The sequence below is a fragment of the Wasmannia auropunctata genome, unplaced genomic scaffold (assembly GCF_000956235.1).
Source record: "Wasmannia auropunctata unplaced genomic scaffold, wasmannia.A_1.0 LD335898.1, whole genome shotgun sequence".
NCBI lineage: Eukaryota > Metazoa > Arthropoda > Insecta > Hymenoptera > Formicidae > Wasmannia > Wasmannia auropunctata.
In genome coordinates this window covers 51,556-66,078 of record NW_012026992.1, presented here as the reverse complement: position 1 = coordinate 66,078, position 14,523 = coordinate 51,556, and the positions used below count along the sequence as shown (strand labels likewise).

Here is a 14,523-nt window from a genome sequence, read left to right as displayed (position 1 = left end):
GTGACCACGTAGCCGCATCCCCGCGAACTTTGACGTCGCCCTCGCCTGGCTGTGCTGCGGGCGAACTGTCACAACACAACACGGCTGACGGCACCTGAGCGCGGGGAGACGACTCTGACGACTGAACACTGGACTGCACTGGACTGGTCTGACTGGTCAGTGGTCACTGGCTCACCTGGAGTTAGTGGATTGGCGACGCGCGTCGCACACGCGACGGTGGTGACAGCGCTGATGATGCTCTCTCTCCCTCCCTCTCTCTGTCAATCTAATGTATAGGCGGGAAGCAGATTTCTCTCATGACTCGCTTCTGATCTGCCTCGCACTCTATTAAGTCTAGTATTACGTGAGATTCTGACCATTTTTTTGCTGATACATTTGTAAAATTTTCAGTTTTTTTCTGATAACGCTAAATTATGACCGTCGATAATTTATGTTCTTCTCGCACGTATGTATGTATGCGCATACATATACATACTTATCATAGCAATTAATTATTTAGAAGTTGAATTATCAGCTGTCGATAAAGTTCGTCTTGTAAGAACAATTTATTGTAAATATTTTACATATTTGTAAAATATATTTTATGTGTGTACATATTTTTTTGATATGGCTTTTACCGTTTGATCTTAATATAATTATACTTGCCTTAATATGTCCAAGCTGCGGTTATATTTAAATCATAAAAATTGCATAATTAAATTAGATGCATGAAGTATATATTTTCCGCCTCTTCTTAGATGATGATTCTTGATGCATAATGTCTCAAGCATTGTGTAATTTAATTATGAAATTTTTATTATCTCATTTTATTATCTTTATTTATTTATTTCATTTATTAGAATTATTTTTATTTATTTCATTCATTAGAATTATAATTTAATTAATTAATTTTATTATTTAAATAAGCTCAGTTACATTAAGACACATTCAAACAAGAAATATATTGATCATATACCGACTGTCACGATGATGTCACACTGCCTTGGCTACGAATCTGATTTGAATCAACAACAGTCCGAGTACGAGTCTAAGGCAAGTTTCCGTGTGTGATTCCAGGATAGAAGCTCTTTACGACGCTCCACAATGAATACCTCGATTGCAAGCAACGTTTCAGCTCCGTCTCCCGACGCTGCCAATAATATGGAACTGCCGAGGAGTCAGAAAGTCACGAAAAAATTGTGGGTAGATACGAAGTCCTTGAACGTGCCAAACGTGCTGGATCCAGATGACTCCTTGATGAAGAAATTCCAAGATGCTCTGCGAGAGCATCTCGTCCGCGTCGACAATAGGTTGAACAGCGAAATATTAGAGCTTGTAAGCAACCGAATTTTTTACTTTTCTAAATTTAAGGGATTTATCCGGCAAATAAAGAGAAACGCGCGAAAATGTTACTCCCATTGAATATTAATTGCAAATATTTCAGGAGGCTAATATAAAAGCTGTGGAGAAGGAACGTGAGACAGAGGGTTTACAGTTGTACTACGCCCAACAAGAGATAGCCCAGCAGCAAATGACAATTGAGAAGTATCAAAATATGATAGCGAATGTGATTTCGTTGCGCGAGGAGAAAGACACGTACGTGAAGGGTGCGAAGGACGTTCATAAGGCTACCCACGCTAAATTATCCGACGAGAGGAAGAAAGAGGAGAATCTCATGCGGGAATTGGAGCAGCTTGCTGATTTGCAAGCGCATTTCTCGGAGTTGCAAACGGAGCTCGAGGGTAGCTTGGCCATTTCTAAACAGGTGTCGAAGAAGGATAAGGCGATCCAGCGAGATCTGATCGTCCAGAAGCAGCAGAAGGACTGCATAATATATAAGCTCATGGAGGAAGTGTGGAGAGTCAAAACCGAGATAGCCAATTTGGACATGCAGTTGCAGCTGAAGAATAAAGAAAAAATTCAGATAAATCAGATGATCGCCGACGTTAATGCCGATCTGGAAGCGTTGCATAAGCAGCACATGAATCTGTGCAACGCCTGGAATTCCGTTGTGCTGAATATCACCAGGCGGAATAAAGTTTACGAGCAACTAAACACAGAGCGTGAGTACGTAATGTCGCTATAAAAATTTGAATAAAATTGTAAAATTGTAAAGTGGGAGAGACAATAATACAGTGTCACGATTAAGTCGTGTCTATGACTTTAATAGGAAGAAATAGTTGCTTCGATAAAATTCTCTCTATCACTTCTCATAAAAAAACTGCAGCAACGAATATTGTTTCAGGAAACTATGCGAATCCTTCACTACGTTACATACGGAAATAGAGAAATTGAAGAAAGAAACTTATAAGGAAACAGAGAACAATGAGAATCTGACCTCGTTGCACATGCGATTAGAAAACAATATACAGATTAACACGAAATTGATGGAAATGGGAAATGACAAGCTCAGTAATTTGGAATCTGAATTAGTAAAAGTGGCAAAATTTAGTGAACAGGAGCAACACGAATTCGATTTAGCTAATAATGTATATAGAATGTTAATATATATTTAGTGAAAAAAAAACGCAAAATGTTAAAATTATTAATGAAATGTATCTACAAACAACGCCTTAGTTTTATGCGATTATATTATCATTTATGACAGTCTCGTATTTTAGAAATGGCGATATTTGTTACACGAAGAGGAAGAAACGGATAAGGAATTTGCAAAATTTCTGAATAAGCAAAACGAGCTGGAAAGAACAATATACAGCAAACTGGAGGAAAAAGTTGCGCATAATAAAGCGGCGCGATATTTGAATAAATTATTGTTAGATTCTAAGGAGACAATGCAAGAGCACGAATTGTTATTAGTAGAAGCGGAAAACTCGTATGGCAAAAAGTTACTGGAATTGGAGCAACTTAATTTGTGGAAGTCTCATGAGAAGGCGGAGTTAGAGGAACTCGTGCAAAGTAATAACAAAAAGGGAAAAGAGATAGATGAGATTCAGAAAGAGATCAAGAAGTATGACACAGCAATCGAGAGGAGACGAGTAAAAGTTATCAGCTTGAATAAAGCCATTGAGGAGGCAAGAACATTAACTAATTCTATTAGAATTCTATTAGAATATTAAATGTTTATTACCCTGTTACTTATCCCCTTTTACAGATAGTGTCGCATAGAGAAAATGGCGAGGTAAATCCTCTTGACACGAAGATAAGAACCTTGGAAAAGAATATAGAAGAAATTCAGCAGAGTAATCAGAAAGCCCAGCAGTTATGGATTCGCCGAGAAGGCTATATGATCACGCTGAGTCAACAGAGAGATTTACAATTGCAAGGACTTAATCTTCATAATAAAGAAATTATGATTATGGACCAAAAGAATTTGAAACTAGAGCATGCTTTGGACGTGCTCAGTAAGGAGGAATCGAACATGGAGAGAATATTAAATCTTCTGCAGCAAAGAGTGGTACAAATGAATGCGCAATTGGTAATACAGAAAGGCCTGAAAGAGGAGTTGGAAGACAAAAATTCTATCGCGAAAACCGAGGGGATCCAATCTCTCGAAGATGCAGAATTAAATCTGATAAAGCTGCAGAGCGATTTGAAACAGTCGTATGAGGAAAAGGCACTTTTGAAGGACAATTTGGATGCGGTGCAACAAGAAAGTTTAGCGTGGGAAAAGAAAGTAATATATTTTAGATATTAAATATTATATATTTTTTGTTTCGTGTCAAACGAAGTATCGTGATCTTTAATTTGTAACTTTTAGGTGCAGTTAATGCAAGAAACAGTAAAGAGATTGAAAGACGAACGCAGCAGCGATGGCGATATCACAGCGATGAAGAGTGAAATTCATAAAATGGAAATGCGCCTGTCGCATTTGCGTAGGGCGCAAGAAAAGTTGATCCACGACATGGAGTTTTGTGTCGCGCGAAGGGATATAATATTGGACAAAGTTATGAGCAAATTTAAGAAAGATCCCAAGGGGCAACACAATCAGAAAGTTATATTCTGCAAACGTCTTGCAGATCAAAAGTTGAAGATAAAACAAACCGTGAAGGTAAATTCCACAACTTGCAAAATTATACCTGAGTGATATAATTTTTCTCTAATTAAGTGTTTATTATAGGATACAAGAAAGATTGAAAATAGAATATTGGAGTTGGAAGATCAAATGAAGAAGACAGTGGAGAAATGTAACGAATCGCAGGCAGCACTGAAAATGGTAGAAGGTGATATTCCAAATGTGGATCAAGGGATTATGCAAGTAGAAGCTATTAAATATCACGTATGTAACGCGAATAATTCATTTCCCTAATTTTAAGATTCGAAATTATTTGTCTATTTTTTTAAACTATATGTCTATTTTTCAATTTTAACGTAATTGTAATTAGAAAATCTTCTGTTACGTGCAGAATTTGCAGGCATTAGTTTTCAAGCAACGAAAAGCTAAAATGCTGCAAGACATTAAAAGTGGCCGATACAAAATGTTTTTCAAGAGTGAAGCTACATTAAATGAGGAATTCCAAAATGAACAGATTCTTCGTGATTATTTAAAGCATGTAATGGAACGCACGGGTCAAGATTTCCCTTTATTGAAAAATAATATTCAAAAAATACTTTTGACATTAGAAATACTATAAAAATCCCAATAATTATAAAAAGACGAAACGACGCAATATATTTTATAACAATAATTGTAACTGTTTATAACAACTGCAGTAAATGTGTTTTTGATTGTATTTGAACGTATGTATACTATACTTATGCAGAATGAACTCCTTTAATAAAAGTCTCCATGGATGGAATCGGAGTGTCCGGTAAAATGCCATGTCCCAAGTTAGCAATATATCGAGTTTTACCAAAATTTGACACCATCTTTCGTGCACGATCAACGATTTCATCCTGAAGAGATAACAATGAATATACTCAATATTTTTAATAATATGTGAATATTATTTCTAGATCAGTGATTGTTACTACTAATTAGATAGTTACTATTACAAATTATTTTTTTAAATCAAAATTAATATAAAATTTGTATATAAGTTATAAAACAATTGATAAAATAATTATATTCAAAATCAAAATTATATAATTTTTTTTATAAGAAATAACATACCTGTGAAGAATACATTGCACAAGGATCCATATTACCTTGTAGTGTAACATTAGGACCAAGCTGTTTTCTGGCTTCTATGGGATCTACAGTCCAATCGAGACCTATAACTTCATAACTTTGATCCATCGCAAGAATTTTTAAGGAATTCATAGTTGCGCCTTTCGGAAAAGCAATCTAGAAAAACAAATGTTTAATATTTATATACTTTTGTAAAGTAATTGTGTTTATTAGAAGTAGCTATGAAAAACATTTTACCATAGGCACTTCTGGAATATCTGCTTCTTTCAGCTGCTTTCGTACACGTTCGCTAATTTGTTTAAGGTATTTAAAAGAATAATTTGTAAACAATGCGTCGTCCAAATAGTCCCCATTGCTTTCAAATACTTGAAGTAACTTGAAAAAAGAAAATAAATGTTAATTTTACTTTTGACTTATGTAACTGTTATATATACTACATAACATGTTCTAAGAGTTCTTTTCTCACAGAAGAAAAAGTTATACTTTTAATTATACCTGAGCACCAGCCTTCACTTGCATTACTAAGTAATCCACAATAACGTCTGTAATCATCTGTAACAATTTATGGGTCTCTTCTGGATACTTATATAACCACGATCTCGCCTTTGCCATTGTAGAGCTACCTCCTCCTTGAATCATGTAGCCCATCAGAGTCCACTAAAAACAAATTAATTATTTTACATTGCGTATTCCAGATTCGTTGCAGAGTTGTTTTAAGACCGACAAATAATCGGCGCACAATTTGCTAGATATGGAGTTGGAAATTGTAAGAGATTCGCGATATTTTTCATCTTTGATGATATTTTCTCGTCTTTGTTAATTATTTTTATTACTATATAATTATTTATAATAATAACGTACAATATAACAGAAATACGAACATTCTCATATCAAAGACATTTTCAATTAGTTTTATACTACGGGTCTTTTTAGATAATATAAATACTTACAGGAGCTCCGGTGAATCCTATCAATGGCACTCTGCCATTCAATTGGTGGCGAGTCAGTGTTATAGCATCCCCAACGTACTTCAGAGCTTCGTTCACACTTGGTCGTACGAGCCGTGCTAAATCGCTAGGATCGGCTAAGGGCTGAGGCAAGACTGGACCCTAACAGACACTTCTTATTTACAGAGAATAGAGAGACAAGCAATGAATATGGAGTTATATATTAATGAACACCATGATTGTTGTGTAAAAATACATAATTAGAGGAGAGACTACACTTACTACTCCCGGTGCCATCTCCACCTTCAGGCCCATCGCCTGAGGGATCACCAGGATGTCTGAGAATATTATACTGGCGTCCAGGTCGAAGCGTTCGATCGGCTGTAGGGTCACCTGGGCCGCCAACTCGGGAGTTTGGCAAACGGTGAAGAAATCGTGCCGGGCTCTGACCTCCTGGAACTCCGGAAGGTACCTCCCCGCTTGCCTCATAACCCAAACTGGCACCCTGTCGACCGGCTCCCCGCGTGCCGCCCTGAGCATCCGATCATTTCGCAGGGGTGGAAAATTTTGCTCAGTCATTCCGACAATCCTTCGACCGTTTCACGCTTCACCTGAGTTTTATTCAGTTCTGAAAATATAATAAATTAATAAATAAATTAATATAATAAATTTTCTTAGCATGTCTTTATCGAGAGGTTTTTTTCCTATTTTCGATTATAATCAAGTGACTCGCAGAAAATACGTACAGTGGCTAGTCTCAACTGTTGCAAGGTGCGCAAAAACTTTTGGTCGGCGTATTTGCAACTTCACAGTTCGGATTTATGTAGTAAGATACAATGTACATAATTTAATAGTAAACTAAGTATCGTCTCGTCTTTGATGATAACCTCTTTACACCTACACTACGTTACACTTTCTGCACTTTTTGCACTTAAAATGAAATAGAGGTTATGAAGATTGTAAAGGTTATGTATATAACGTTAATGAAGAAAATTGAGCGATACGACTAATACAAGAATACTTTAATTACTAAAATATATCAATAATTGAAATTTTTCTCTTTCTCGCATAATCGTCAAAATTATTAGAATGTGATGTAAATTATCGTGAGGTAATAAACGCGCTTATTGGCTGACTCAGCGAGAGGCAATCGAGTCTCGATCATGTCCATGCTGACCAATGAGTGCGCAAATGTATTTTCTGAGAATGACGTGTAAACACTAAACACAATAACACATTATTTTCTTTTCCCATTATTTTTCGCTCAATCGAATACTTAGTTAAAATTCACGAAAAATGGGAAATTCAGTAAAAATTTAATACATTGACATTTTAATCAGAATTTTAATTTTCGAAAATTTGATTCAAGTAACTTCAGTCTTTTAATAGTTTTGACGATTTTTCGGATCCGAAGCATATATATTCTAATTATTACAGTAATATTTTAAATCTTGGATAATATATATTATTAAAATTACCAAGTACAATCTTTATTAATATAATTTTGATAATTTTTCGAATCCCAAGACATATATAATTCTAATTGAATTAAGTGATATTTTTAATCTTGGATTATATATATATATATTGTAAAAATTATATATATTACTAAAATTTCTCTGAAATGTAACATATAACTTGATGAGTTTTTCTTACGTCAATGCTATTTTCTCGCCTGTTTCGCATTTATTAGAATAAATTGTTGCACTGCCGTTTTAACCTATGACTCGTTGGATCTACGGGTAAGGACCAATCACGTATGACTGGTGCTCAGAGTGTGCTCTGTGAACGCGACCATTGTTTATTCTTCGCTGTTCCCCGCAGTTCCGCGTGCCGAGAATGTCAGACTATCAGCTTGAGGGTTTCCTAATCAAAACAATTTGCTCGTGAGCTTTGAACTTCAAAAGTGACCTGCCGTGTCTGGACAGTAATCGGAATCGGGACAGTATCGTGGAATCGTATTATAAAATATAGATTAATCGTCGAAATATAGCACAGTGTTTGCGCTTGAAATTTGGCTATTTGGCACATATTCAGTAAAATTTTATTTTATACCGTGACCTCAGTTCAAGAATTTTTGGATTTCATTAACTTCGGTGTGCGATTCTGTTTCGATAAATTTCAGAAGAAACTGTACAAGCCTTTGTTCTACGAGATAAACGATGGATGACGTGAATATTCACGAAATATGTTTCGGTTTAGACGAGCAATCGGACGAGGATGAGGAGGATTGGATCAAATTAAGCTGGATCAACAGTCAAAGTGTTGACAAGGAAAATTTTCAATCACCACAGAGGGTGAGAGCAATATATATAATTAACGTAATTATATAAAATATGCTGCGATTAGAATTTCAAAACTTGTACAGGCACAAATTCTAAAGTATAGAAACGAATCGACGAAATGCTCAACATTTTCTATTTTTATTAAAGGATTCGGATAACGAGATAGCGCAGACGAAGGATTACGATGATAAAGTACCCTTTACAAATGCAGAACCAGAAGATATATCCGACGGTATATCAGTCATAACGGAAAGCGACATAGATGCTGTCAATACAAATCTCCAAATTTGTCAATTTGTCGATCGTAAGCCATGCAGGCAAATGCTGGAAGTAAGTAGACAAGTGTTGCAGTAATTATGCTTAGTCTCGTTTTATCTGAGATTACAGGCCTGTTCTCTATAGCTGAACTGGCTGCACTAGTTCAGAGTTTATCTTTCTTCCTCCAATATAGAAAGATAAACTGTGAACTAGTGCAGCAGTTTGGCTATAAAGAACATGCCTTATACTTGAAATATCTTCATTAATGTTATCTAGATCATAGGATTTTAATTTCTTCTTTTTTTTTATTACAGAGAAGTATCTGGAACATTCTCATTGCTTGTGTACTTGGTATAATTATCGGTTTGGTTCTCAGTCACCTTTTCACAATTCCTGAAACTCATCCGGTCTCAAATGCTGAAAGTCTCGAGACTGCAAGTCGTAACATTGTCAATACTTGCAAGGAATTGACAGACGGTAAAAATAAGTTACAAAAATTTTGTAAAATGTCCGTAATCTGTTGTAGATTCGTTATTCACGTCTCAATTCTTATTTTCTAGTGAAAACTATGTTGAACGAGATTAAAACGCATATGCCAACTGACAGGAAGATTACGGAGCAACTTTTTGCGCAGTTTTCCGAAATTTCCGATTTCTCTAAAGCAAATGGTAAACCTATTGTGGTTACCAAAGAATTTTTCAATTCTACTCCACGTCCGTTGGATCAACTTCAGGCATCTCTACGTGTACTATCATCGTTGGCAGTTATCTACGACGATAATAATTTGAAAAATGAAATAAATAAGACACTGGATATTGTAAACAGTACAGAAGCATTCTATGACACACTGGCGTTATTTACTAATAGCACACAAGATGAGTACAAACCTGTTGTTTTGAAGTAAGTATTACAATATACATAATAATATAAAGAAAGATTTATTTCTAAATTGTAAATTATTATTTAAATTATGTATTGCAGCTTTTTGCAGCACAGCAATGATAAGATGCATACTACTTCTAAGCTACTTCTCTCTGACTTAGCAGAAAAAGTGAGCAAGATAACATCAAAAGTGTATAACAAATATGCTAAAGATGGGCACAAATTGAATAAGAAATTGTGTCATTTGAAAAGTATACTACCCGACGATAAGCTTTTAAAACAATTGACCGAGAATAATCAGCTGTTGAAAGATTATGACAAGTCTTGTTTCTCAAACGATACGAAAGATTTAAATGACAGAACGACTGCGAAAGGAAATACAAAGATCAAGAATACAAAGTATGTCAGAGAAACCGATGATAAAGTATTGCACGCAAAATATGATAAAAAGAATACTCATAAAATTCATGATAATAATAAAGAGAACTCTTCGAAAGATAAAAAAAATAAGCAAAATGTAGAAAAATCTATTCCTATGAAGTAAGTATGCATGAGTGATAATATCCAATTTTTTTTATTCTTCTATTGTAAGTTATTTTAATTATTCTGTCATATAATAGGATTTTGCAAAATGCCGGCCGTAAGATACATAATACCTCTCAGTTACTGATCTCTAAGGTAGTAGAAAATACGATCAAATTAAGACAAGAATTGAACAAGAAGCTACAACACTTGAAAGACATACTACCAAATAGTGGTGAATTCTTAAAACAATTGATGGAGGATGATGAAGGAGACAATAAAGGGTCGAAGTACGAAGGAAAGAATGATGACTCACAATCAAATGTAATACAAAAAAATAGTTTCGATAATATTTTAATGCCGCTGAAGCATACGTGTCCACTTTCAACCGATTATTGTCCGAAGTTTAATATTAACACGAGCGCATTTGACACCGTACCAAATGTAAGTTATAGATCTATACAAAATTATTAATTTCTCTTAGGTTTTTAAATTATAAGTATGAATAAAGTATATCCGGAACATAAATATATTTACAGATTGTATAATATACAGAAATTCATACATAAACGTAAATAATAAATTTGTTTCAGCATAAGACAAAGAATTATAAACATAAGAAACATGATGCAAATAGCAAGAAAACTGTAATGGATTATGAAAATTCTGCAAAAACTTTACCTGCAGAAGGAAAAGGCGGGTCAACGAAGAAAGATTGTTTTAAATCGAATGAGCCTACCAAAAAGATCGTTAATGACAAAGCAAATTATGAAGAAAACGATATATCCTCTCAAAATAAAATAAAGGACTATAAATCAGAGCACACTGTTAACTATCGTAAATCTAAACATCCTTCGTTCGACAGTCGCGCAATGAAGCAAGATAATCAGCACTATACAAATACGGACAAAAGGAGCGACAGCAAAAGGTATTAATTTCCAACAAGATATAATTTTCTGTAATATTAACTTACTACGAATTCAAATAACTTAATGCGCTTACAATAATTATGAGTCTTGAAGAGTATAAAAATAAAGACTCTTTCGTGCAGGTATTATGAGTATAGAGAGTATAGGAAACAACGGCAGCTTGACGATTCTGATTGGTATTTTCGACGAGTTCATGCTCGTAGAAATGCACGAAGACATGCAGAATATATATATCATTAGGATACCAAATGCTTTTGGATAAACTGTTGATAAATTGTAAATTGTCGACACAGATATATGCAGAGAGATGTATGGGATATTTTTGCACACATATTTTTCTTGTGTACATAAAATATCCCGTATCAACGCATATTCAACACTCTTAAATATTCCTTGAATATCCAAATGATGTGTATGTAAATATCCAGACATCGAAATATTTATTAATATTGTGACAGATATCTATACTGGAAAGAAGAATCCAAAATCGAAAAAAAAAATTAGGACTTTTAGAAATTATAGATATCGTACCTCAAACAGAGAAAAGGAAATACAAGAGAAATTACATCATCAGAGATATACGACAAATAGAATATGGTGCGTATTGTATCTCATGTACTATATTATATTTACTCTTGTAGTTTCTGAAATCTTTCTTTGAAAAATTATATTTTCTTAACGAGCTACATATGATTTCACGTATATTTACGTGTTTTATATATATAACTTTATATAAAAATTAATAAATTTAACGAATATTTGGAAATTTGACATAATGGATATTCAAGAACATTGGAAGCTTACAGGAATTATCTGTAATATGTCGTCTGTAATAGCATCAGTATGTATGTGTTTTGCAGTCTCTATTGCAATGTGATATGAAAGAGTATGCATTTCGAGCGATTTAGCGAGTACACGAGGATTATTGATAATCTTTAAGCAGAAAAAAGCAACGGTCGGTTTTATTATTTCTCAACAAACCTGTTTTTATTAAAATTGTGGCTTTAATTAGCATTAATATTGAAGAATAAATTATGCTTCGATTTTGACTTTGGATAAAGGGTTTGTTTTTTTAATAGTGGCAGGAGGAACAAGATTAGGCGTACTATAACTTGTAGGAAACGAAGATTTTTTTCAAATATTCGATTTGATTTTGGATAAAAATCTGGTTTCTTGGATAGTGGCAGGATTATGCATAATTTATATTATGTTACAAAAAATAGAATTATTAACTATTTCAAATTTATGAATTAATCAATCACAGAATATTTAAGGTTTCATTGTTCTACAATTTCATAAATTTCTCATGTAACGGAAGCGTAGCAAATTATAAATTTAAATGATTATATAACATTATGGGTCAAGCATAATCATTAATATGAAAAAAGTTAACTCACAATTAAACAATTTTACGGATTCTTATAGTTTAGAAGACCATGAAATACTCTTATGTACTACATCTTGTAAGAAATGAAGATTTTTTTCAAATATTTAATGTAAAAAGATCAACCGTTATTTTCTTCTGATTAAAATATGTCCCAAATTTTTTCTCGGACACTAATACCATTTCGACGATAATCTTCAGCAAGTAAAATTAAGTGAAAAGTAAACTCAACGATTCCTGCGTGCTCCCCAAATCTCTCGAAGTGCATTCTCTTGTTGCGTATGCCATTAATGAAATGAATCTCATTAGTAGTAAAAAGATTAAGGTGACGTAGATAGGATCTCTGAACTCGCAATCATTTTCGCGCAAATTCTATGTGCAATTCGGGCGCATCAAGGAGAGTAACATGTATGTCATGACAATGATGCTGTGATTGTGGTGAACCAAGTGGTGGTCTCGACGAGAGTACGACATTGACAAAGCGACCTCGTCTATTTAATAGTATTACCTTAAACTGAGTCGCCCCCTCCCCCCCGTGTATAGTAACTTTCTACCATCTCGCGCGGAACAGTATATAGAGGTAACAAAGTGATAAAATGAAGTTATATGTTTAGATAAGTAAGAGATCAAAAGAGAAAATATACATTTTTATAATATATAACATATAATACATTATTTAAAGTTATACATGTAAAATATATATATTTATAGTTACCTTGTAACAGTTTTTATGAAAATAAACGATGTGTTAAACAAAAAAAATATATATATATATGAATAAGAATAAAAGAGCTTTAACAGCTATCTACATCATCTGTGTGTGCACCCGGAATGAAAAGTATAGCGACAGATGTGTTACAGAAGTATTATGTACCTAGAAATAAAAGTTATAGAAAAATTAAATGAATATAAGTTCTATTTAATGTATGAAAACAATAAAGATTGGAATCAGCTTTGCTTAAAATGATTGCAATTTAATTACAAAATGCGACAAAAAAAAAGGACCAAGTTAAAGAACAAGTTCTGAGAGCTACTTGCAGCAAATTTATATATATTGTTTACATGTTTAATTTTGTGATTACAAAATTAAACATGTGGACAATGTATTTAAATTTAGACACTACAAGCTGCTTTGATATTTTTCATGTTTCTATAACGTTTATAAATTTGTGAAAATTCATAAATTCCCAAAATACAAATAGAAATTTTCGAGTGTACAAGTTTTCAATTTGATTCCTAACGTGTATACATGGAGTTTACCCAACTATCGTCAAGAATTTCGTGGAAAAATATATTTTCGTAAGGAATCTTGGCTCCCCCCTCCGTCTCCCTACGTGAATTTTCGCGAGTCATGATATCTGCGCACTTTCGTGAACATGCGATGTCGAGTTTGCGTATTCAGCGATTCCGATTTATCAATATTTCTGTTTATCTTTTCTGCCTGAAATGGAATTTAGGAGCAATATTCATAATTTTATCTCACATCGTCCAAAATCATTTTCAGAGCCGGTCTTATCTATTTTCGATTAGCTTTAATCGGTCGATTACATTCAAGAGATTTTCACCAACTTGCATACTTAAAATTGAACGTATATTACTGTTTTTTTGGTCAATTTTTTGCAAATTACTTAATAGCTTTTTTTATACATGTGAAATAAATGCCATGGTTTGCAATTGATAATTCTCAAACGTAATCGGTCGATCGAAGATCGAAAGCTAATTGAAGATGTAAAAACAGTTCCAAGTCTGGTTTTGAATAATCTTCAGATTTAGATTCCATACATTCACCTATAAAGAAATGATCTGGGTTGCGTTCCGTTTGAACGCTCACGCGCTGCGAGCATGATTATCCTCCGTTTAACATTTGATAAACAAGGATGGTAAAAAAAGTGAGGCGCTGTAATGTCTATTTCTGACCAACGTAGATTAACTTTAATCCAGATTTAACTTACTTTGTTATCTTTTTCTACTTTTAAGAATTAGAAAAAGTTAAAAAGTAAATAAAACCGTGATTAAAGTTAATCTACATTGATAGAAATGGACAAAAGTCATGTAAGTGCCGAAAGCGTGAATACGAAAGCAGCCGTATAAACCTGAGATGACTTTAAATATGAAATCGAATTGCGAATATATATATCCCATAATCGCGGAAAAATTGCAACTATCTCGTGACTTGCGCTAATTTTCGAAAATTCCGATGAGAACGAAACGCCGCGATTGCCATTGGCCGACTCGCGGGTCCGCCAAT

The 14,523-nt window shown here is 33.9% G+C and overlaps 3 protein-coding genes across 7 annotated transcripts; 2 read left to right on the top strand and 1 right to left on the bottom strand.

Annotated features, from left to right (window-relative positions):
* The first annotated feature begins 71 nt into the window (after positions 1–71).
* LOC105455540 (coiled-coil domain-containing protein 40) lies at positions 72–4,670 on the top strand. Of its 3 annotated transcripts, none has more exons than XM_011698935.1 (9): positions 72–155; positions 1,057–1,314; positions 1,424–2,046; positions 2,225–2,468; positions 2,601–3,011; positions 3,092–3,613; positions 3,698–3,988; positions 4,058–4,216; positions 4,344–4,670. In XM_011698935.1, exons 2-9 carry the CDS (start codon positions 1,084–1,086, stop codon positions 4,569–4,571), a joined length of 2,709 nt encoding a protein of 902 aa, XP_011697237.1. In that variant the 5' UTR covers positions 72–155; positions 1,057–1,083; the 3' UTR covers positions 4,572–4,670. The 3 variants fall into 3 exon arrangements, with proteins under 3 accessions (XP_011697237.1, XP_011697236.1, XP_011697238.1); XM_011698934.1 differs by lacking the exon at positions 72–155 and adding an exon at positions 271–343; XM_011698936.1 differs by lacking the exon at positions 72–155 and adding an exon at positions 767–773.
* Positions 4,584–7,149, bottom strand: LOC105455542 (uroporphyrinogen decarboxylase). The gene is made up of 7 exons (XM_011698937.1): positions 6,762–7,149; positions 6,298–6,643; positions 6,019–6,177; positions 5,564–5,725; positions 5,306–5,443; positions 5,051–5,224; positions 4,584–4,833 (listed from the first exon to the last, which is right to left on the bottom strand). The coding sequence occupies exons 2-7, from the start codon at positions 6,592–6,594 to the stop codon at positions 4,693–4,695; spliced, it is 1,071 nt and encodes a 356-aa protein (XP_011697239.1). The 5' UTR covers positions 6,595–6,643; positions 6,762–7,149; the 3' UTR covers positions 4,584–4,692.
* A 440-nt stretch (positions 7,150–7,589) lies between these two features.
* Positions 7,590–12,907, top strand: LOC105455539. Of its 3 annotated transcripts, none has more exons than XM_011698932.1 (9): positions 7,590–7,757; positions 7,840–8,312; positions 8,448–8,630; positions 8,873–9,035; positions 9,119–9,458; positions 9,540–9,980; positions 10,061–10,406; positions 10,556–10,890; positions 11,014–12,907. In XM_011698932.1, exons 2-9 carry the CDS (start codon positions 8,178–8,180, stop codon positions 11,129–11,131), a joined length of 2,061 nt encoding a protein of 686 aa, XP_011697234.1. In that variant the 5' UTR covers positions 7,590–7,757; positions 7,840–8,177; the 3' UTR covers positions 11,132–12,907. The 3 variants fall into 3 exon arrangements, with proteins under 3 accessions (XP_011697234.1, XP_011697235.1, XP_011697233.1); XM_011698933.1 differs by lacking the exon at positions 7,590–7,757 and having other exon boundaries at positions 7,784–8,051; positions 8,141–8,312; XM_011698931.1 differs by lacking the exon at positions 7,590–7,757 and having other exon boundaries at positions 7,784–8,312.
* Positions 12,908–14,523: the final 1,616 nt, after the last annotated feature.

What these genes read in the sequence shown, in the direction of transcription:
- LOC105455540 (XM_011698935.1), top strand. Translation starts at nt 1,084, where the DNA reads ATGAATACCTCGATTGCAAGCAACGTTTCAGCTCCGTCTCCCGACGCT. An exon ending in TGAATAAAGCCATTGAGGAG is followed by an intron (nt 3,012 to 3,091) that starts GCAAGAACATTA and finishes CCCCTTTTACAG; the next exon opens with ATAGTGTCGCATAGAGAAAA. An exon ending in TAGAAGCTATTAAATATCAC is followed by an intron (nt 4,217 to 4,343) that starts GTATGTAACGCG and finishes TGTTACGTGCAG; the next exon opens with AATTTGCAGGCATTAGTTTT.
- LOC105455542 (XM_011698937.1), bottom strand. Translation starts at nt 6,594, where the DNA reads ATGACTGAGCAAAATTTTCCACCCCTGCGAAATGATCGGATGCTCAGG. An exon ending in AAGTGAAGGCTGGTGCTCAG is followed by an intron (nt 5,444 to 5,563) that starts GTATAATTAAAA and finishes TCTTTTTTCAAG; the next exon opens with TTACTTCAAGTATTTGAAAG. An exon ending in ATATTCCAGAAGTGCCTATG is followed by an intron (nt 5,225 to 5,305) that starts GTAAAATGTTTT and finishes TTGTTTTTCTAG; the next exon opens with ATTGCTTTTCCGAAAGGCGC.
- LOC105455539 (XM_011698932.1), top strand. Translation starts at nt 8,178, where the DNA reads ATGGATGACGTGAATATTCACGAAATATGTTTCGGTTTAGACGAGCAA. An exon ending in TACAAACCTGTTGTTTTGAA is followed by an intron (nt 9,459 to 9,539) that starts GTAAGTATTACA and finishes TATGTATTGCAG; the next exon opens with CTTTTTGCAGCACAGCAATG. An exon ending in CATTTGACACCGTACCAAAT is followed by an intron (nt 10,407 to 10,555) that starts GTAAGTTATAGA and finishes AATTTGTTTCAG; the next exon opens with CATAAGACAAAGAATTATAA.